Source organism: Numenius arquata, chromosome 1 (genome assembly GCF_964106895.1).
Source record: "Numenius arquata chromosome 1, bNumArq3.hap1.1, whole genome shotgun sequence".
In the NCBI taxonomy this organism is placed as follows: domain Eukaryota; kingdom Metazoa; phylum Chordata; class Aves; order Charadriiformes; family Scolopacidae; genus Numenius; species Numenius arquata.
Window position 1 is genome coordinate 13,194,693 of NC_133576.1, and position 22,932 is coordinate 13,217,624.

The 22,932-nt window shown below is 47.2% G+C and overlaps 1 protein-coding gene across 1 annotated transcript in view; it reads right to left on the minus strand.

Annotated features, from left to right (window-relative positions):
- VANGL1 (VANGL planar cell polarity protein 1) overlaps positions 1 to 22,330 on the minus strand; it is a 34,581-nt gene extending 12,251 nt beyond the window's left edge. The window contains exons 1-3 of the mRNA XM_074150684.1: positions 22,248 to 22,330; positions 20,350 to 20,476; positions 16,961 to 17,568 (exon numbers count right to left, since the gene is read on the minus strand). Coding sequence (XP_074006785.1) covers positions 16,961 to 17,568; positions 20,350 to 20,476; positions 22,248 to 22,330 — 818 coding nt within the window. The remainder of the gene's footprint in view (positions 1 to 16,960; positions 17,569 to 20,349; positions 20,477 to 22,247) is intronic.
- Positions 22,331 to 22,932: the final 602 nt, after the last annotated feature.

A 22,932-nucleotide genomic window follows, 5' to 3' on the forward strand; every position in this document is an offset into this window, starting at 1 on the left:
CCTACCCACTACTCCTTCCATCCCCTCACTAAATAACCTACTCCACCAATTCACTGACACATGCACCCAAAATCCAAACACAATAAAGCTTTTATATTGTAATAAGCAACCATTGCTGCCCTGAAAATTAAAGCCCAGCTATTTCTTGCAGATGCAAATCCAGCACAGGCTCAGTCCCGCACATGAGGTACCCCAATCACAGAGAAGATCTGCTCTAGGGGAACAGAATTGTAATTAAACATCAGTTTCCTAAATTTCTACCAGCCTGTTTCTGTCTCCCATGTAGTCCATCCTAAGCATGGCAGCTTAGGAAGACGGCTGGACCGCAACCCTTCAAGTTCCCTTTTAAAGGAAAAAAAAAAAAAAAAAAAAAAATTAAAGAGAAGATGCTGCGGACAAGAAAATTAGAAGGGTCACAATAATTAGCAAGAGTGAAGAGAAGGCTGAATCAGAGCCTTCTGGGCTGTGTTGCTCAACCTCTTTGCCCACATCAAGGGGAAGCCTCACCCTGCACAGCGCAGGACAGCCAGCCCTGCCCCATGCGGGAGCTGCAAAGCAACAAGAACCCCCCCGGAACAGGCACAGCCATCACAAGCCCGGCAGAAAGGGACCCAACGCTCTTGTGCAATGCGGCGTGCAAGGAGGAGGGTAACAGCAAGCAAATAAGCGCCCAGAGCAGCCCCGAGGAGCGAGCAGGAGCAAAGCAAAATGCTAATCTAAGGAGGAGCCTGCTGCCTCCCAACAGAAATTCAGTTTTTTGGGACTTTCCGCTGCAGGGCAGACCCTCTGCTGCCTTGCGAGGAAGGTGGAAGTGGCCGCAGCAAGCCTCCTCTCCACCCACACGCCAGCTCCGATGGGAATGGAAGCTGGCAGTCTTCCCGGAGCCCGCATTCGGAGGCGGCTTGCCTTCCTTGCCGAAGTGTCCCGGGAGGAGTTTAGCACCATGCCGGTCACTGCATCCATTCACCCCACACTTCGGCAAACTCAGGCTCTCCTTGCATTCACGGTTTTCAAAGAATGGGGAGGGGCAGGAAGAAAATGAAGGGAAAGTCTCAATGCTTAATTGCCTGTTCGGAGAGGGCCAGAGCGAGGATCCTCCCAGTGTCCTACAAAGCGGATCTGGCAGCCCAATATATTTCAGACATCGTAACAAACTACCAGAACACAGAAAAGCGTATCAGGACATGAAAAGCATTTTCATGCCATAGTTCAGACTCAGAAAACCTATGACATGACAAAAAAAAAACCCCACAACTCCTGCACAGGCCAGTGACCTACTAGAAACCCAGTTTTCCTTGTAGGTAATTTCGGTAAGGCTCTATGTTTTGTTGCTTTCCATTTTGTGTGGTTGGAGGGTTGATTTGTTTGGTTCTTTTTGTTATTGTTGTCGGTCTGTTTGGTCTGTTTTGTTTTGTTAAATTATTATTATTGTTACTACCCCGAAGAAGGCCATGTCCCAGCACGCTGCCAACAAGGAAAGCAAACAAGCGGATCCAACAGAAGCACAGGGAACTTCAGTGGCATTTGGCAGCAGAGAAATGCAGTCCTTTGCAAACAGTAATGAATTAACTTTTACAGGGCACCCAAGGAAGGGGGGGGGGGGGTGGATTATGCGACACAAAGGCAACAACTATTGCCAATTTTTTTTTTTTTTCCCCTCTCAAAAGGTAAGTTAGGAACAGTTTTGCCTGAATACTTGCTGCTACGTGGGATTTTGGTATTTGAGGTCTTGCCATACTCTGTACCTCAGAGGCCATTTTGGCTTTGTATTTTCTTTCCGTGACATAGCTACACCAATCCTGAATTTGGCTTTTTTAGAGGATTTCCAGGAAAAGAAGCCAGTGCTACACTGAAGCAAAGCACGAGGCAAGATGACTGTTTATATAATCAAAACGCTGGCTTTGGGCCCTGCTGTTTTCTAGAAAAATGGTTTTGACTTTGCTCAAGTGGTGGGAAAGGGTTAGCACAAAATAAAATAAGGAGGAAAAAAAGAAAAAGAGACTGAAGTCACCCCCCCTATGCTCATAGTTGCCATTGGACACACTAGGGTCAAACCCAGCCAGCTGCAGCAGCCATCATTCACGTGGTTTTAGCAGTTTCGAGCTTTCCTGCTAAGCTAGAAATGTAGCCTGTCATGGTACTATACCAACCATCAGCGAGACACTGCTCATCATCGAAGGCAGAGGAGTGCCTCAGACTTTTGGAGCAGATACGGATATAAATACACATCCAGAAAGAGTTGCTCTCTACCAGAACACCCACTTCCTTACCTTGCTGGATGCCAATCCTGTAGCATCAGAGTTTAGGGTGAGCCACACACCTAAAACCCACAGGGATACTCAGAGAGGCCTGATCATGGCTGTGCTAATTGAGGGTTGAGGAAGCCTATGGTTATTTAATCAAATGGTTCCCAACACAGACTCCTTGCCTCCAAACAATTTTTTTATTTATTTTAATGTTCTCCAAAACAGACACAGCATCAAAACAAGCCAAGGTCTCTGGGCACAGAAAATACATGCCATAGCCAGCTGGGAGGCTTTGGCACCTCAAAGAGAAGCTGAGCAAGGCTTGCACAAAGCAACCTTCCATGCAGAGCTGGCTTTGCCTTACTGGTTGTCTCTAGCCTACAACTGCATCAGGCTTATCTACTACAAGAGATGCTGAGGTCTCCTGGAATGCTGAGCTACTCATCCACAGCACTTCTTAGTCTTTACCAGCGCTGTCAGCTCACACCCAAGAGACTCAGAAGACTCCTGTGCCTTCCCAGAAGCACCCTACAATCACATCTTCCTCTCAGAAAGCCCCTTTCCTTCACGTACTCTTTTGAGAGGCGCAGAGCTGAGGCTCGAGTTCCTGGTCCTTCACCACGCTGAACTGCTCTTCCAAAGCAAAGTCACCAGGACCGAAGCCTTGGAAATAAAACTGGAAATAGGCAATTGAAATTAAAAAGCTCCCCACACCAGCAACCCTGCTGAAAAGGGTTACAGGAGGCATTTCCACCACTCTATGCAGACTTGCTACCCTGCTCTGCCTACGGTAGGGAGGGCTGAGGGCAATGCAGGCTGCCCAGGCAGATGCTCCCTGGGTGGCTCGGCCGTGCCAGGGAGCATCTCTTGTGAGCTGGCAGTGCAGGAAGGATTTGGTACTAGCTGTCCTTCCCAAGCAGCACCTTAAAGCAAGGCTCCTGGGAGGACTGAGGCTGTGCAGAAGCTCTTCGCAGCCCCGGCAGTAGCACCAGTGCCTTAGCTACAGTTTTTGTCCCCTCCGGTGAACAGAGACGGAGTCAGATCTCGGCAAGAGATGCCAAGACAAGGAACTCCTCCTGCAGCTGTGGCCAAACAAGCAGAGCAGAAAAATGCCTTTTGATCGTCATAACTGCAACAGCATTTCATTCTGGTAGAATCAAGAGAACAAGACCACAGCCCCTAGGAACAGGAAAACCACATTTTCTTGTCAGACAGCCACAACTGAAGCCTCCACTTGGCTAAGGCAGGCAAGCGCAATCCTTGCCCTCCCCAGAACCAGCACCAGCTGACCGAGATGCAGCGAGTTTGTTTTAGATACCTGACTTCTGGCATTTGGTCAGGCAGGGAAGAGAATTTTCAAGGTCAAGCCTTTACTGGGGAAGGGATGGAAACCTCAGCATAGCAATGGGTTGCGACCATGATGGCAGCATGGATGCTGCCCCCAAGGATGCACACATCTATCCATTAATGATGCAATTTATATGGATCCCAAACACACACACAGGGTTCATGACACAGTTTTGCAGCAACCAGTCCCCATCTGTTCTACCCCCTCCTAGCCTTTAAAAAAACACCAACAAGAAACAAAACAAAACAGGAATTTAAGTCTGTGTCCATGCCCTGCGATGTCGGACATCTGAACAACTGTCACATGACCGCTGTAAGTTTAAGGAGAGCACCAGCCTGGTTTCTAGCCAAAGATCTCCCCTTTTCTGCCCTGCATGGTCCAAGACACTGTTCTCCAACACACGCTCTCTACACCAAGTCTCACCAAGTCTTTTTGTCCTAAGACAAAAACCAGAATCAACGCATCAGCTGAGCAATACAGTAGTTAGCTGCAGATCCAGAAGGGATTTCAATGTACAGATTTTCTGAATGAGAAGGGGAAAGTAGGATTCATTTTCATGTTGGGGTTTTCATTTGTTTGTTTTTCTCAATAGCAGCCTAGCCAAAGCTCTCTAGTACAGGCAAAAAAGGAAAGGACCCCTGCAAGTCGTCTACGCATGTTGCTGCTTCATTCTAATCTTTTTATTTAGAAGAGAAGCTCTGTGTATGGAAACAGAAGCTTTTAAAATAGAAGATTTTACAGGAGGTAAACAGGGTATAACCAAACTTTGGGAGAAAAAAAAATGCACTCCTTTATGTCATACAACCCAAACAAGCTACTTATTTAAGCCTCCCTGAAGAACCCCGTAAAAGTATTCCCAGGCCTGTACTAAGACGATGTTGCTACAGAAGTACAGAGTGCAAAGTTTTAGCAAGCAGCTATAAAACCCCAGTAAACCCACAGGCATGCTCCCATTGCAATTCTCCTTCTGAGAAACTTTCCAGCCTGATACTTCAGGAAGTTAACTGGTCTTCAGGGTACCAGCATATGGGCTGAATGTTTTTCCCTAGTCACCTTTATTGGTAGAACTTCAAATTTCAATGAATGCTTTCCCATCAGCCCCGCTGCCCTCACTTCTACTTCCAACAGCTGTAGGTGGCTAGTATAATTAGCTAGGACAAAAACCCAAGACACCAGTGGTAATACATAGTGAGGAGGAGGAAAGCACAGTCCTCTCCCTTGAAGAGTATCCAAAAGGCATAATAATATGGTTTCCTAGGAAAAGACAGTCACTGTGTTGAGGTCAGATGCTGTGACAGCACCATACTTCTCTTCCTCAGTAACACGGGGAACATCTCATTTCATGGTATACAGTGCCAAAGGGGGTGAAGAACACAGGGACACTTGTTACCCCCAACATCACATTCAAGAAATAGAAAATGAAATAAGAAATAAGCTGCAAAAGCCTAATATGAGTTTTAGAAACAATGGAGATCCCAGAGCATCAGAAGAGCATCCTATGGGAGGGGCAGGAGGCTCTTTTCACAAGAAAAAAAAAAAAGACTTAAGCCCTTGCTGAGCTTAAGCTTCTTCCCACGTTCACTGTACGGTGTTCTAGGATGCCTTATTGCAAGGGGTCAGCCTAGGTAACCAGAAAGGCTGCCTTCCAGCCCTCTCACAGAATAGCAAAGGGGAGTTTGTTAGCATGTGGCAAAGGTACGTTTCACCAGTTACCTCAGCCCATCCATCGGGACGGGTGCGTGAGCAGCGTCAGGGGCTGCGTCTGAAAGAGCAGCTTGTGAAAGCCTGAGCACGTGGCGCGACAAACCTCTCCCCCAGAAGGCTGAGGGAGCCAGCTGCCAGGAGAGCAGCCTCCAAAGCAAACCACTTGCACCCTCCCACGCCAGTACCGTCTCTCCAAGACGAACAGCGTGTGTGTGTGTGTGGTGGGGGGGGGTTGTTTTCAAGCACTTACTCAGCAGGCAGATACTGAGCAGAACCACTAAATCCAAACGGTATAGCTCACAGATTAGCCAGCGGACAACAGGAGCTTTCAGGCACTAACAGCTTGGGCTGGATTTCAACCGGTTCCTCAGACACCAATAACCACAGGCTGATGCCCCAACAGCTCTCAAACTGGAGACATACACTTCCCTTTGATCATACGTTAACACATTCAAACAGGCGAAGGCGCTGCCTTCTCATCAGGCAGAGAGCAAACTCTTGCTACCAGCACCTCATTGCCCCAGGGTCTGCTCCAATGCTGAGAAATAAAAAAGATGAGAGCAAAGGAGCTGCCCATGCCCGGCCACATATCCACCATGTCCCAGACACCCACAGCCAACCAAATCAACACCTGGCCAGACATCCCCACCACAAGCTCAACCCAGCACCCTCAGTTGAATCGGGTCCGGAGAGCAGCAGCTATTGGGATCCACGTGCTAGAGCTCAGAAATGGTTTTCCAAGCGCACTGCCAGCACACCAAGCAGTTTTGCAAAGTGGTGGGGTATCCTTGAGGGAGCAAGTGAGAATACTAACTTGCTTATTTAGGACAAAAAAAAAAAAAACCAAAAAACAAACCACACCCCCCCAAACAACTACCATCTGCTCACACCGAAGCAAAACCAAAGCTGTGAAAGGTCTCCTTTATCTATTGAGCAGACTGGCAGATTGGGAATGAGGGCAGCGAGAGAAGAGCACAAAGAGGACAACTTAAGTGAAAAGCTGGGAGGAAGCTGCTGCTGGGCTGTCCCCATGAACCTGCACAGCACAGCAGATAGAGGCACACCAGACGGAGGCAGGTGCTGGCAGAGAAGGGGCAATTTGTCTTCCCCAGGCACCTGCGGGTGTTGCACCCAGCTGCCAGCAGCCCAAGCAGGCTCCACGTGTCCGCACCCAACTCGACACAGGTCCACGACCAATGTGAGACAGTCAGGGACGCTGCTGAAGCTGACCTTAGGGTTAACATCTCCATAGCCGAGCAGACTACTGAGACCAATGAGCCCTGTGGAAGGAAAGCCGCACAACTCAAGATACCAATTTAGAGAGTCCCCATCTCACAGCTGGTGATCTGACTCTACACCGAGCCCACAACAATAAGCTGCCATGGGTCACACCGTGTCTGGCTCTGCACCTTCAGGGAAGCCTGGAACATGAGACCTGTCCTTCACGTTTGGGCCACAGCTGGTTCCCTGTAGGCCTGCCGGGTAGGGGAGGAGAAGCAAGGACTTGATGCTCTCCTTTGCCCAAGCTCAGCAGAAGAGCGCACCTTCGCATAGAGCCACAGACCCCCAAGGACTGCCCCCTGCTCTGCAGACAGACTGCAGCAACACACACGCACAGCCTCTCTCCTCACGCAGGCAGCAGCAGCAGGACCGCTTTCAATGAAACCATCACCATGAGAGGATGCTGTCCTGCCTCCTTCCCATCACACCCTTCTTCTGCCACCACAAGGCTTTGTAACCCTTAAGCACCAGAAGGGTAGTTAAAAAGACTGAAGAAATTGAGCTGGGCTAAATAATCCAGGAAGAAACACACACACACACACACAAACTATAAAGCTACACAGATAACAGAGGTACAAATTACCAGTTCCACCATTCAGATTCTTGTGCAACCAGACAAGATTTCTTTGGGAGGGGTGAGGAAGGATCAGACAGTTGACAGAATATTTTTTGCAGCAGCAGCATTAGTTCAAGAAGTGATGTGAAACTATGACCAAACATTTATGTAATTGAGGGGTGTACTGAGTATTTATGAGGGAGGCTTAACCTCTTTCAAAAAGTTTCTACACATTTGAGGCTATATTTAGGATTTAGACAAGTTTCAAACAAGTCAGGGAGGACAGGATGACACCAAGGTGTGCTTTACCTTCTGAACACAGGAGTTGGGAGCAAGACCAAGAGCTTACCCTGCACGCTGGAGTGAAACAGGCACTTAGTGCAGACACATTAAGGGATGAAATACCAGACTTCCCCGAGCTCCAGCTCCAGGGCACCCGTTACCCTCCAACTCGGGCTTGTGCCCCGCTCGAGCACCTAGGAACCTTGCAGCAACCGGCAATACACAGGACCCTGGATTACTACTTCCAGTCCCTGGGAGTAGCATAATCTGTGACAGCGATGCATTTCCTCTTCCCAACATACATGTATGCTACGCCTCCCATTCATCTGAGCCTCAAAAGAAAATAAAAATGCAGAAACTGGCAGGTATGGCAAGACGTTTAAAGAGTCTACATTTTCAAAAGATAATTTAAAGCTCGACCATGCATCAGGTAAGGCCAGAGTCTTTAGACTCTAGAAGGAATTCTTCAAATTACATTAATAGCTATGAAGTAACTAAGGGTGCGGTGGGGGTTTTAAGTGAAAGTTAGGAAATGCAACTTTAATTCCAAGCAAAGAACAGAAAGAAAGCGTTCAAAGCTTCTACTGGCAGCGAAACTTCAGTGCTGTAAAAGGACTTCACATTTAGATGCCGCTGCCACGAAACCTCAGTATTCAGCTCTCTCAGGAAAGCAGACCACCTCTTGACAACCACCCCCCCAGCAGGGGACAGGATTAACCTGGCCAGACTGGGAACGAAGTTTGCCATTTGTGCCAATAGAGCAGCTTCAACGTCTTCTAGGATTTCTCTCACAACACTTCGGAGCATTATTTCCCTGCAAGCCTATGTGGACAGGCCTGAAGAGGCAGCATCGATGCTACCTGCTAGCAGAGCCTTGCGCACGGAGGGAATATCAGCTCTCAAACTACAGCCCAGCCCCCCCTGCACAGCATCCCTCCACCACAGGGCATCCCCCACCCAGCTCCACCCCAGCTGGCTTTGCACAAGCAACAGACACCTCATTTTAAAGCCAGCACCCAGCGGACCCTACACCCAACGCTAGGGACGCAGGGGCACGGTCTGCGGTTCCGAGCTGGGCATCAAAAACCCAGCCCCCACAAGGATGCAGATGGTCCTTCACCAGGACTTTGGGAGCACAAGCCAGAGTCTGCAGCCTCCACGCCACAGCAAAGGTCCCCACCGCTACGCTGGGAGCCTTTTGCTGCCAGCTGGGGAACAGCTCTCCCCAAACCATCAGCTGAGGTCCCCACTTCACCTAAACTGCACAAGGGGAATTTAAGCACAGAGGTCCATTAAATGGGATCGAGAGCTGGAGGGGTTTATAAGCAAAAATATTGCCCTCGGTTTGCTGGCAAAAAAAGAAATTTACTATCACCCAGCTCCCTATTAACTCTTCCTTATTCCTTCAGGGTAGGGTCAGGAATTAGCTTCCAGTTTTCTTGGACATATTACTTGGTTGTGCTGTTTGAGAACTGTAAATTCACAGTTTCTTGCACTTTTAACAAAAAGCAAACCTCCTCCTTTCCCCCAAAGGGCACACAGCTCACTCCTTTGCAGAATATTCGTATTTCATCCTTCACCACAAGAAATGGATGTCAAAGGTTGAGGGGGGTGGAATTTTTTTGCAGCATTTGAAGATAAAAGTATCTTCACAGCCACAAAATTTGTTCAGCAGCTTAGAGAGACCATCTGTCTCCGTGGGTGGTAGACACAGGCGATTTGGAGGGCACCGACAGCAGGGGAAAAGAAATGACATGACAAACCCCTTTAAGTACAGGGTAGGCTGGAGCGCATGCTGGTTTTGTACTTCTGGGCAGTGTTGATTTTGAAAGACAAACCAACAAGGAGGGAAATCCCTGCAGATGAAATCAATGGCACTTCCTCCACACCACCTCTTTCAGAAGGACGAAGCCTTGCAGCTCCCGTCAGGGAGCGAGTAATACCACACTAGCCAGGGGGATTAATAATTGACAGCGAGCCCTTCACTTACAAGTAGGCTTGTAAACTTTTAAAGTATTAAGTATTCCAAAAATGTGAGACCGCTCCAGGGTACAACAATCACCCTACACCACTGGCCAGTGCTGCTCGGTGCATCTGCAGGAGCACAATGTGACGGGTACCCAGGCTGCGGTCTAGTGCACTCGACTCCTCTCAGCTCCTTCTGCTGAAAGGGAGAAGAGAGGTGGTGTGTGCACAAGGGGCGACCAAAGATCAAGAAAAGCATATGCAGAAAGGCAAGAGGCTAGGAAAACACGCTCCTTTCAGAAAAGCGGAGCCCTCCCAGGCTTTGGAGACAGGTTTTACCACATCAGAAACTCCCAGATGAGTTGTGCATGCAGGCAGATACTGACAGTCCATCCTAGACTTTCCCCTCCCCTCTAATGAGAAGCACCTGGCACTTCTGGAGTCTGCTGTTCACTACTGTCACAAACAAACATCCTCTTAATGAGGTGTTGCTCTGACCCAAGTAAAATGTCCTATCTGGTCTTTGCTGACAACACACCCCATGCACCATCAGACAGACCCTCATAAAACAGAACAAGGCACCGTTCCCGTAACTCATCTGGAGCATCAAAGGAGACTGCTCCCTGCTCGGCAGGCAACAGCACACATTTTTTCAGAGGCTACTGGAAAATTCCTTTCTGCAGTTCCATGGGTACCCTCACGGCAAGAGCGATCAGGTGAACTGCTCTCTGCAGCACCATCCCCCTGGAAGCGAGGCAGCAGACACAGGCAGGAGGGGGAAAGGTATGGCCTGTGACTAAGAATGACTAAGAATGTGGTTGGAAGTCTTTTCCCATTAAGTCATTATTAGTTCAGCCCCAAGACAGAGCTTTCTTCCCTACTCCATGGCATGGGGTTGTCTGAAGGGTGTTAATGCTTTAATGCTGCTCATGCCCCTGCCACACAACCGTGGGCAGAGTTCTACAAGCTCAGGAATGGGAGCATGGAGAAGCAGCCCAGCTACGGAGATGATGAGTTGCAAAAAGGTGGTTGTAAACACCCAGTTACGTGAAGTGCTGCTGCAAAGACATTGCCTTGGAGGTCACAAGTCTGACACCTCTCAGTTAGTGCTAAAGAAACTGCTCTGGAGCAGACAGCTCAGCTTCTTCAGGAGCTTCATACTTGCAGATGCAATTAGCACCTATTCAGCCAGCTATCCCAGAACTTCTTGGGAGGAGAGACTATTTAATGCTGCCGCTCATCAGGTTTGGTGATGGGCGGGGTGGGGGGGAGGGACAGTCACACAAGTGCTCATCAGGGTGCCTTGTACAGATTTTAGGACAGGAAAAAAAAAAAAAAATATTCAGGAATGAGGCTAATTTTACACAGGCTCGAGACTCCAGTGCCAGAGCTGCTCTGCAAAGTCGCTGGTCCATGGAACATGCTGTTCTAAGAAGCTCCTGTAATCAAGGCAGCAGGACGGTTAACAAGATGTTTTGCTGCAGCACAAGATAAAAACTCATCAGCTCAATCTCTTTCATCACAGTGTTCATCACTACGGAAGGCGGTGAGGGTTGAAGAAACCCCAAGGAGAAAGAAGGGTCAGTGTGATTGCTCTGGTCCCTGGGAAACACAGGCCAAGCAAACCACGCAAGGTAGAAGGCACAAGCCCGGAGTGCCTCCAGCAGGGTTTAGCTGGGCAGGTACAGCATTGCACCAATGCTCGTCCTGCAGTCCCACTTCTGAACACCCAACTGGAAACAGAAATAGCCCACCAGCGTATGGGATCGGGCACACTAAGAAGGACCAATGCAATTAGACACACATTATGAAGTTCCTTCACCAGAAAACAGCAAGATTTCAGCATCTCTTGCCTCAGGCAAGAGGTCCAGCTTCCTAAACCCATGGTTAAACTGATGCATTTCACCACACTAGGAAAAGAAACAAAGGTGTCTATATGCCATGGAAGCTTTCCTTCTTGGTGGGGTAGGGAGATTTTAGGACAGCATAACCTAGACAGAAGTGCTGACACAATTCCAGGCAAGAGCGCCCTGTACACTTCAAGTATTGACCAGTGTTCTTCATTAAGAAGTTTTCGTCCTTGATAAGGGGAGGCATATTTGAGCTTGTTGTTACAAGATCAGATATGTGAGGCTTACAAATGCAGGCTGGAGGATGAAAAAAAACTTACTCCTACTCCTTAGCCCTCTACACACTCTCTCACGAGGGAATATGGCCACAGTGGCACCAAGGGACACAGATAAGAGAGCGCTCATTAGATGCTGACAGGACAAGGGGTAATGGTTTTAAACTGGAAGAGGGGAGATTTAGATTAGATATTAGGAGGGTGAGGGTGGTGAAGCACTGGAACAGATTGCCAAGGGAAGTTGTGGATGTCCCATCCCTGGAAGTGTTTAAGGCCAGGCTGGATGGGGCTCTGAGCAACCTGCTCTAGTGGAGGTGTCCCTGCCCATGGCAGGGGGGTTGGAACTCGATGATCTTTTAAGGTCCCTTCCAACTCTAACCATTCTATGATTCTGTGATTAGGTCAGTAAATACCAACAGCCTAGAGACTGGACCTGTTGCTTATAAAACCAATGGATACGAGACTGCCAACCCAAAGCAGCTGGGTCAAAAGTGGCACCAGCTTCCACCATGCAATTCTGTTTCAGCTCTGGCTTGTATTAAAGGCAAGGGCTCACACACTGCCTAGGAAACAGCTACTCTGCTGCCTCCAGTTCAGCTGGGAGACAGGCCGTGTCTTCTCCTCTTCCACTAAACATGTACGCATCTACTTTGTTTTGTGAGCATGTACAAGCCATGAGAATCTCCAATAGGCTATTGATAGCTCCTGGGGGGAAAGTACAGGCTCTTCAGAGACAGGTACCTGTTTTGAGGAAGCAGCTGCTCCCTTCCCAGATTTTTTAAACCACAGTTCAGCAAACATCCATCCAAATGCAGACGGGGAACACAGACACAGGCAGTGCTCTAACAGACTTTTCCCATCACAGCGCTGATATTTCCGAGTACTAAGCTTATCTTGATTAGGTGGACAGAGAACATCAGCCAGCTCACAGCCATCTGCAAAAGCTGTACCCGGATTCCAAAGAAGTACGAAGGCCTCCCCACTAGCTTCCCAGCCGGCTGGTTCATAAAGGCAAGCCCGTGCCAGGAAGGACAGAAAAGCAGACTGAAGCTCTCGGTACTTCGTACAGCCTGACACAGGACGAACTATCACGGGCCTGCTCCTCATATCCCTACTGCAGGGAGGGGCAAAAAGCAGCAGAAAGACCCACTCTCAAACATTTCTAACCTCAGAAAACCAAGACTATACTAAAGCCCTGCACTCAATTTATGTGTAAGATCAGTAATTACCACATGTTTGAAGGCATTCATTTTCTTGAGCTGTCTAGACTAGCAAAGCTCTAGGGTGGGGAAAGAGCATTCGCTGAAGAGGAAGGGAATACATTTAACACCCGAACTACAAAAAAGGAGGGTTTTCTCCAGCAACATCCTTTCTGGGCCATCCAGAATGAACTGAACTGTGGATTACAGGTGCAGCACTGTCCCTATCTGTAAGGACAAACCAAAGCCTCAGCTGCAAATCCAAGCTTCAGCTCACAAAACTATCAGCCTCTCAACGGGAAAAGTTATCTACTCTGTCGCTCTCCCTCACCTTTGTTTCCCTTTGTTGTTGCTTTCAAAAGTCTCGCCAGCATCCCCACCCAACTTCTCTCGCATTTTTCCCAGGCTTGACCTTTCTTGCATCTACTCGATTCCCCGCTCTTCATCCATACGCATTCCCCCTGCATGACAACCCTTCCCACCAGGAGCAGCAGAGCAGTCAGTGAGCTGAGACTTGGCACTACATTCATTGGGACTCCAATTTAATTTTTTTTACCTCCCCCCCCTCAAGCTCCTGAACCGATGCCAAAGGGAACGCTAGTTTTGGCAGCCAAGTCTCCCAGAAGAAAAGTTACAGCCAAAGTGCTGGGGGTGGTACCAAGCCAGCCTATTAATAGGTTGATTATAATATGAATTTGGGGAACTACTCCCAAATATGCTTACCCTCCTGGACCTAGGGCCCTTAGGGGTGGAGTGGAATACCTAACTCAGCACTTTCAGCTTCTTTGCTGTGTATGGAGCCAAGGAGGGCGGAAAATCCTGTCTGCACCCTGCCTGGCAAAAACACGGTTTTCCAGAAGGGTGGCTGAGCTATTGTTTTTTTTCCATTCTCGCCCAGGAAGGCCATTTTCCTTATACTTACATAGCAGCTCCCTCTGCCTCATTAGAAAAGACCTAGAATTTGAAAACTTCCACCTTGGATTTAAAAGGTTGATATCAACAATTTTCCTGTGGAAAACCCAGAGCTACTCCAAGTAGCAACACAGAACAAGATAAGATGTCTCAAGAGCCTTCTCGCCACCATCTTCTCCGGAGCACACTGGACTGTTGAGGAAGACAGAGTCCATGGGAAGCCAGGAAGCAAAACTTTTAAGATATTTTGGAGCACGAGGAGCACAAAAAGCTGTACTGAGGCATCAAGGTTTTGATTTCAGGAGGCAGTCAGATTGCTGTAGCTGTTAAAGCACGCTTCCTCCTTCCAGGTGGCAACCCACAACCTCTCTGAGACACTTTAAAAGTGCCGAGGTGAGGCAAACACGCATGGTGGCAAACAGAGAGCCCAGAGGCAGAAACAAGTAGCACATGCATACTCCATACATAGATACAACCACCTCTCCAGCATACACACACAGCTGCTTCTCCAGTCTTCCTGAATAATCCAAACTGTCCTTGCCTGTCTCCGCATTTTCCCATCAACAGACCTTCCATTCCAGCTCTGTGTCTCAGCCAGCGAGCCAACCAGAGGCAGACGGCAGCCCTTGTGACATTCACTGACATTCCACCGACAAGCATGTCAAGACCTTTATGGAAATTTTGCAAAATTATGCTGCAAAGGTGTGCAAAAGTTCCCAAATTTGTGTTTATCATAAACATCTCGCAATCCTAAGCTTTTAGAAGCTGAGGAAGATACCAACCGCATTCACTTCTTAAGAGTGTTTATCACACTGGGGCCACACTCGGTATCAAGACCAGCAGCTCTTACCATTTACACGTGTTACTCTCCCCATTGCTTGTAGTGAGAGAGAAAAAGAGAGAGAATGAACTCTTATTTAGTTGGGAGATATTTACTTGGGAGATACTTGGCCACTGATCAAACCTACACAGTTCTACCTTTTCATTAGTAAAGATGGAAAGACACACAGGCTTCAAAACACATGTCAATAGACATTATACTCATCTGTCAGAAACTAACAAAAAAGCAACACTAGTTTACCATTATTAGACACGCTTGACAAGACTCTCCTGTAACAGAAGACACTGAAGCATCCACAGGCTTGCACGGTTTGAATTCAATATGCCAAACAAAATTACAATCAGCTTGCCAACAAACGAGAAGTTATTAATTTTTCATACATCTCAGATCTCACCTTAAGTTTTACAATTCCTTGCTGCCCTTGCATCACCCAAGGCATTTCAAAACCTTGTTGCAAAGAGAGAATTGGAAAGAACAGTTTTTAACATATGTGCTATTAAATATTTACGCCTTGATTCTCAAGCAAATTCTTTGCCTCCAATGGCAAGGTTACTTACATGGTTAAAGCCAGGCATCCAGACTTTGGCAGGCATAGGATCTTAATTCCCCTGAACACAAACCCACAGTCTACCACCAAGCAACCAGCAAACTCTCTCAAACCAAACCTGCACACTGCGTGTGAGTATATAGGTATATACGTACACGTACTGAACTCTCTGTGCAGAATTCTCTTACAAGGGAACTGCCCCAGCATTCCTCCAGGCACAAAGCTGTTGCACAGGGGAACTCTTTGGTAGTCATCTCTCCGTCTCCCTAGTCTTAAAGGCCACGCTGGATCTGTCGCATACCACAGAGGAATTTTTAAGTTAAAAAAACCTAAAAAATAAATTGGTTTCAAAAGAAAAGTGGCAGAGAGTAGTTCATTTTTTAAACGCTGAAGGTGACCTTTCATTAAGTCAACAGCAGCACTTCCACTACAGAAGAGGGGCTCTCCTTCACGTTTTACAGAGAAGGAGAATAACAGCAGAGTCCAGACCTAGCTCACCCAAAAGGCCTTGAGTTCTTCCACTAAGCCAGAAACAACATCCAGGAGTCAACTCTCAGATTTGAGCTTCAACTACTTAATTTGCTTCAAAGCAATTCCAAAGCAGCTAATGGCTGCAAGGAGACTGTTCCTACATCCACTTAAACCAGCAGACGCTAATCTCTTCATCTGCAATAGATAGGCATGCCATAGGGGTCTGGAGAGGATAAGCAGAACAGATGTTTATGTGCACATACAGTCTGGGGAATCATCTTCAGAGCTCAGCTGCTAGCTTCACAGGGTACAGAAACTAAGAGATTTCTAGAGAGCTTCACAGGACATGGGAACTAAGGAGATTGAGACACCTGTCCTTTCTTGTACCTTTGCTGGGGGAAAGCATTAATCCCAGCAGGAAGGTGGAAGCAGGCATGCATGCGTCACACTTATAGACACTGCGCAGCTCCCAAACACTCCCAGATACATCTGACCCAGCAAACCAATCCATACCTATGACAAAGAGCATCATGCTCCAAAGGCAAATCAGGAGCAGCATAGCACTGCCAAAAGAAGCACCTACATGTGCCCCAGTACTCATTAAAAATATTATTCCTAAATACCTGAACTGCTGGGAGACTTTGGCTGCATCATGGCAACTGCTTCAGCAGGGCTAAACGCTGTTTCCCTCAAATCAACACAAAATTGCTGATCTTAGAAACAAAGAAAGAGTCCCCAGTCACTGGAAGCAGCCTTCAGATCCCACAGTGGGATCTGATCCCAGGTGTAGCTACCTGGCTAAGCCCTTCAGGATAGCCCCAACCTGTCACAGCAACAGGCTTCAGAGCACAAGCACCTGAACGCAAGCATTTCGACTGGCTGCAAAAGGCGCACGCTGGATCCAAACGACAGTGCTTGATCCGACCCAAGGGATGTTCACGCAGGTTCCTCGCACGACTCTTGGCTCCACAGCACAGTGAGGACAAAGGGATGTTTTCAACAGCACGTTTCGTTGCTGAATGCTTTCTCACGCAGGGCCACTTACTTCTTCCTTCAGCCCCTGCCCCAGGGAGCAACGCTCTGCACCCTGAAGGGCTGATCTCAAAGTGGTGCCTGGTCTGCACAGCCAAAGAGCACAAGCCAGCCCCCACCACACAGGGAGGCCTCTCCTCTTTCTTCCAGTAAGGAGACACAGTAAGAAGCCCAGATCTCACTGGACTTACCCCAATGACCAGCCTAATGTTGTGCCGTCAGCCCTTTTCATTTACAGAAACGCACAGGACTCCTCTGAAACAGGGACAACCCCTCCCACAGTCGCAGAAGTGTAGAGAAGTTCAGTTTGGTAACTTTGGAGAGACTCTAAGACTCCCTTGGGGGAGGATTCAGAAACCAGTGATATCACATTCACGAAAGCATTTGATGCTTCATGCTGTAGCATAACCATGCTTATCTACACTGCTGGCCTTCAAGGGCTTGTACCTACCTCAAGTGCCCCAAGCTGTAGTATCTCGACTCTCCATCCGTTGACCGAACCACCTTGACAGTGAACATGGGCTGCAGCTGCCGCAGCTCCAGCAGGACAATGGCCAGGTAGTGAATGAAGAGCAGAGCATCCACCAGAGACACTGCATACTGCACTATCCCTTGGTAGTTGGTGTCCTTCGAGTCCAAGATGCGAACGCCGTAAAAGAGCCAGTAGGAAAACACAAACAGGAAGATGAGGACCAACAGAAGGGCCCGAAACACAAACACCCTTGGTATATCTGCCTTAGGCTGCCGAAAAAACAGAGCCCAGGTGCCAATCAGAAGAATGAGGAGTTTAAACGCCACAGAGATGAACAGTCCCTCACAGACAGTACCACACGGCTCCAGATCATCCCGCCACAGGATCTGGGGTAACAGAATGAAGGCGATGGGGGTAAGGAAGACAAGGAGTCCGAGAACAGCCGCCACTGTTAAGCCCAGGTAACGTTTGCAGTCCAACCCAACGCTGTCCTCCAGATCCTTACTGATCCGGGCAATGTCCTCCTGGGAAATGCTGTGCTCGGACGTGCCTGTGATTGCTGTTGTGGTCTCACCCCAGTTGTCATCCTGAGGGAGGAAGAAATAAACAAAAATAATATTGAAAGAAACAATCAGGTTATTCCGTCCAGGTCTTCTATTTTTCTTGCCTGGAAAAAAGACTGTTACAATAGACTTAAGTCCCAGAAAAAAAATAATAGCAAAAGCAACACCCTCGATATATTGAATAATCAACCCTGAAAATTAACAAAGGTTTGGATACAACAGTGACTTGTCCAAACCAGCAACTATAAACGTTAGGTATTAAAAACCTGTAACTGTAGAGCGGGTAGCTCAACTTGCTGTGCCGCTCACTGTACCCCAGAGGTTCCTCTTCCAGCACACTTAACGAGTAATATCACATAACTCTTGGAAACTGCAGTAATCATCAGTTCCCACATGCAGGGCAAGGACTAGCGCTCTTCCAGCCCACAAATTCTGTGGTGCAAGTGCACCACAGAAGCACCTGGAAGGGAAACTTTCATTTCAGTGTTTCAAGACAGTTGTTGTTACACAATCAAAAACATGTTCACACATTATTTTTCCATTCGTAACAGAAGCAACCGCACTTCCAGCAAGTTCCTCCACTTTGTTTTCTTTTTGTTCTCCTCTACAGTAGCACTGCCCTTAATGGCTGACATATTCTAATAAAAGTTTAGTTACGCCAACAAATCATAGGTGATCAAAGAGGATATTTTCAGGTACAGGGCTTTAAATTTAGAGGACCTGGTAGCTCTGGTATTGAGTCCAGAACATTGTCAGAAGACACTCAGCCACAAATAAGCTTATCCGAAATACAGTCGCCATATAGTCAAGATTCATATTAATTACACTTTCTGAAAGTCTCATTTCTTCCCCAGCTTATATCAGAGGACTTCTGCAAGCTAGTTCTCTCATCCCACGATGCCTCCAATTGCTCTTTACTGGTGCTGGCAGGGCCAAAGAGTTATGCTGACATGTATGGATTTGACTCACAGCTGCTGCTGGAGTGACTCATACACATGAAGGCTCCTGATGCTTCCCACAAATACACACCAAAGAGCAGCAACGCATGTGCTGTGTTGCTTGGCACCTGACACCTTTGTAGCTGCAATGCTCATTCAGAAGCACACGTTTTTCCTCTTTCTCCTGTCCTTCTGAGTGTACCTTCCTGCAGCCTGTGTCACTAATAGGATTTACACCTTCCTCCAGATTTCTGCAGCTACGCGTGCTGATCAAAGCATTTTGTTTTAAAGAAACAGGCATCATTTTAAACCTTTATTCGCTTATTTGGAAGAGTTAGAGGAAAGAGTCTTCAAGAATCTTTGGGAAAGGAGTAGACAGAGGCAGCATGAATACTTTGAGCAACTCCAGGGATTTAACTTCTAATGTACTCCAAGATGTGAATACCTCCCATGCCTAGAGCAGTGGGATTTTGAGACAGACCAACCACAAACACTCAGCATCTTGAATTAATATGAGGGAGTTTTTTGAGTCACTTCTCACCAGAACAGAGGCCCCAGAAGAGATATCTGCGTTGTAGTATGTCCTGAAAGGCAGCATAATCCTATCACATTTCCCTCTTTGCCAGTGTCTCCAGTAAAGCAATCTAAGCATTTCAACTATGTTTATGTTTATGCATGAAATAGCTCTGTGTAGTTTCCTCCATTTGATGGACTGAGAAACTGTGCAGAAGAGAGAAGGGACAGAAATACCACAGCAGCTTAAGGCTACAACCCAGAAGACAAAAGGCAATCCTAGTCCCAGTGTACCCCTTTTAACAATTTTCCCCACTTTAAATGGCACAAGCAAAAAAAATCATGCAGTTATATGAAAATATGAGTCTAAATCTCCAGTGGTACAAAGTTGTTGGACCTAAGCCAGGACCCTAGAAGAAAAGTCTTGCTCATACATCACCTTATTTTGCTTTGACTTTAATTCACATTGTGGAGGTCTGCATGAAAACAAGGGCTTAAGAATTCACGAGCACCTTTACATCTATTCTAAGTAATATCTGGGATTCATGGAAATAAGCATCTGAATACAAAATACCAAATGACAGTTCGTGAAGTGAGCCCACCTGTAGCTACATGAATACTGTTACAAGTACCACCATTCATAATTTGGGTAGAAATTGGGCATCAGTATTTTTTTTTTGAGTGGGTAGAGGTGGAGCCCTATAGCCAAGGATTAACACACCCCAAATCCAACCCAGGAGGTACTGAAACATCCCACATTCTGTCTTGTGGCATCAGCCATGCTTTGAAAATGAATATGTACCTTCACATCAGCTGCTAGAGCAGAGAGAGTACTGGATCCATCCTAGGTGCAATCTAAAGCCAGCATTATTGCATTCTTTATTTAACTCAGTGTTAATATACTAGCTTTCATTGAGTCCACCCCCCTTCCCAGCTATTTCACATTAGTTTTACATTTCTTGCCTCCTTTCCCTACTGGGATCCAGAGCAAATCCTGCTTAAAAACAAAAGTGCACATACAGGTGAAGGGCTTGACCTGAATAACGCATAGTGAGATGATGGAAACAAGATGCTTCTACAGAGCTTGGCAGATGACGCTCTGGAGACAGAGGCAAATTAGTGCCCCAGGAGCAGTCACATCAGCACTGGTGCTGTCAAAAATAATGCTCTCTGAAAGAGACAAAACTGATTGAGACCTTGACTTTACGCATGAATAAAGCGTGCCCATCAGTCATGATTCTTTACTAACAGCACGTGAGCAACACTTTTTTTTTTTTTTTCTGCTCGTGTGCCGGTAAGTCACACGCTCTGTTCCAGAAACCACACTGCCTGTTTGCTTTCACTCCCTCCTTACCTGGCCCTCCTCCGCCCGAGAGGCATCGTTCCCGAGCAGCGGCTCTGCAGGAGGTGTCTGGATAGTAACAGACTTCTCAGACCGGCTGCCATCCTTGCTTCGCGGAGATTTGTGCCTGTCCCGACTCCTTTTCCAAACAGAGCAAGAAGAGAACAACGTTAACAGACAGTTTCTGGAGCAGGGCCTGGAATCTGCTACACCTCAACCTGCAGCAGGTGCCCTAAGTATCAGGTTGTAGTCGTGCTTGCCCTTCTCTTGATCAATATTTACCCAATCTGTGACAAAACAAGCTTTGGAAGAGGTAGAAAGGGACCTTGCCCAGAGCAGCCTACAGCCTGCTGGCTGGGACAGTCTGCCCTCTCACTGAGTAGAGAGAGGAGCAAATGGGACAGGGGTACATCCCCACCATCTCATCTCCTCTTAAAACAGCTTCTGCCAGTACTGCACTTGAAAGGGAAGCTCAAGTTCTCCCAACAACCGGTAACTCCATTGGGGATTAACTGGTCTACACAATTCTCCACCTGCAATAAAGCATCTCACAGGGAGACACAGTTAAAATTGCTCAAGACTGCTTTAGTTCCTGCAAAGCAGACTTAACAACTAGGACCTTAACACTGTAGAATTATTGGTGAAGTTTATTTCAACTGGTTAATAACCCCCAGTTCTTACAAAGGCAGCAAGAACATCAATGGTATCAGGGTAGTGCTTACTTCCACGGTACCCTTTGCTTCTTGTCTGAGAATGGTGGGGCTTAACTCATCTTGAGACAATCTGCTCACCGATATTTTCCTCCCCCTTCCTACCTGGACACGAAAGCAGCCTTTGCACCGGAGACCCTCACTGTGCTCAGGGACCAGCTTAAAGCTCAGGATCATCCCGTGTCCCAGCTCTGCTCTCTCTATTGCATCTCTCCTGGAACTACCAAAGTCTCATCATGGGATGAGACTTTTTCCTGTTCACAGTATGAGACTGTAGGATTTTGTATGTTGTTTTGGGAACTTTGAAAGCATCTTTCCACATGGCAGTCTAAGCTTCAAAGGGCAACCCATACTGGGGGCTGTGGGTGTTAATGAAGGCAGAAACAGCAAACGAGATGTTTTACTCAGTAACTGGACTGCAAGCAAAAAGACTTCATTTCATGGAAAAATTATTTTTCCAACCACACAGGATAATTGCTTCTGAAATGCAAAGTTATTTTGGATCACCTTAGTTCTAAGTTGCAAAGACGGTAAGTGGCACACGTTTTGCATGTAAAACTAATGATGATGGAGGGAAAAAAAAAAAAAGGATAATGTTTCCAAGTAATCACAGATTTTAGAGCAAGATGGTTTTTGAGGCTGCTGAACTACCACAACAGAGAGGACTTGCTATTCAAGTTCAGAAAAGCCTGACTTCTAATCCAATCAATGCTGATAAAGGACTTGTGGACTCAAGTACCACTCAAATTCTATTAAAAGAACCCAACACACTAGCAAGAGTAGCCAGGAGGATGGTGGGGAGAGATAGGAAACCTTATTGTTACACAATAAAGAAATGGCATCAGAAGAGAAAACAACTGGCAATTATCAGTTTAGGAAGTCTGACACATCTTCTCCCCAGAGACTCTACTCATCCCTCAAACTTTAAGAGCAGAGTTAAGTGATTGTTTCCTTCTGGTGACACTATCAATTTTTCTGGCCATACATGGCCCCAGAGCACATCCAACAGGTTGAATATCATTAAATTTGCAGCTTTATTACTTCCAGTCTCCTCACTGGGTTCCTCAAGAGGACTCTCCACACGTATCTCCCTCCAGAGCTGTGGCCCCACTGATTTCATCCTGGCTTACAGGTTTTTTTCCTCACGGGCCATGGTGTTAGCTTAGAGCAGCAAGTAATTAAAAATAAACATTCCCTTACCCTTGTCTGTGGGCTTTTTTGGAGTGACCTGAGTAGTGGGAGTATCCCGAATACGTTGATTCTGTATCCATTGCAGCAGACATCGGGTCTGCACGGAAAGGGCACGCTTAGAAGATGGGTTCCTGGTGCTCCTGAGGCGGAGTCCGTGGTAAAAGTGCTTTCCTGGGTACTCTTTGCTTCCCAGTCATCAGTGAGGTCTGGCCCTCAGGGAGCGGGTGAGCTTCATTTACAAGGAATCTGATCAGAAGGGCGGGAAGGGAGCGTGCTCGGCTCCTCACTATCGACCTAAGGAAAGACAAATGGGCATGGAAGTGCACTCTAAGCAAAGCAAAACAACATTCCGACTACAACAATTCCCTCACCCCGGCCACACATCACCACTCATCATACTGTGCCCAATCTGCAAGCTCATCCTGGCCGATATCTCTCTTTCCAGTCTAGAGAAATACATGCATTTGTAGAGCTTTAAATAGGCTGATAACATATCTCTGTTTTGCAAAGTCTAGCCCATTCACCTGAAAATCCAGAAGAAACAGCGGAAGTCACCTGGAAAAGACAGTGACTTGGAGAAGGCTCAGCAACCTAAATACAGCCCCAACCTTGGGTTCACCCCCAGAATAAGTACTGGGCTTGACTTCCACACCCCTGTCTCTTCATCTGTGTAATGCACAGCTCAAATATCCCC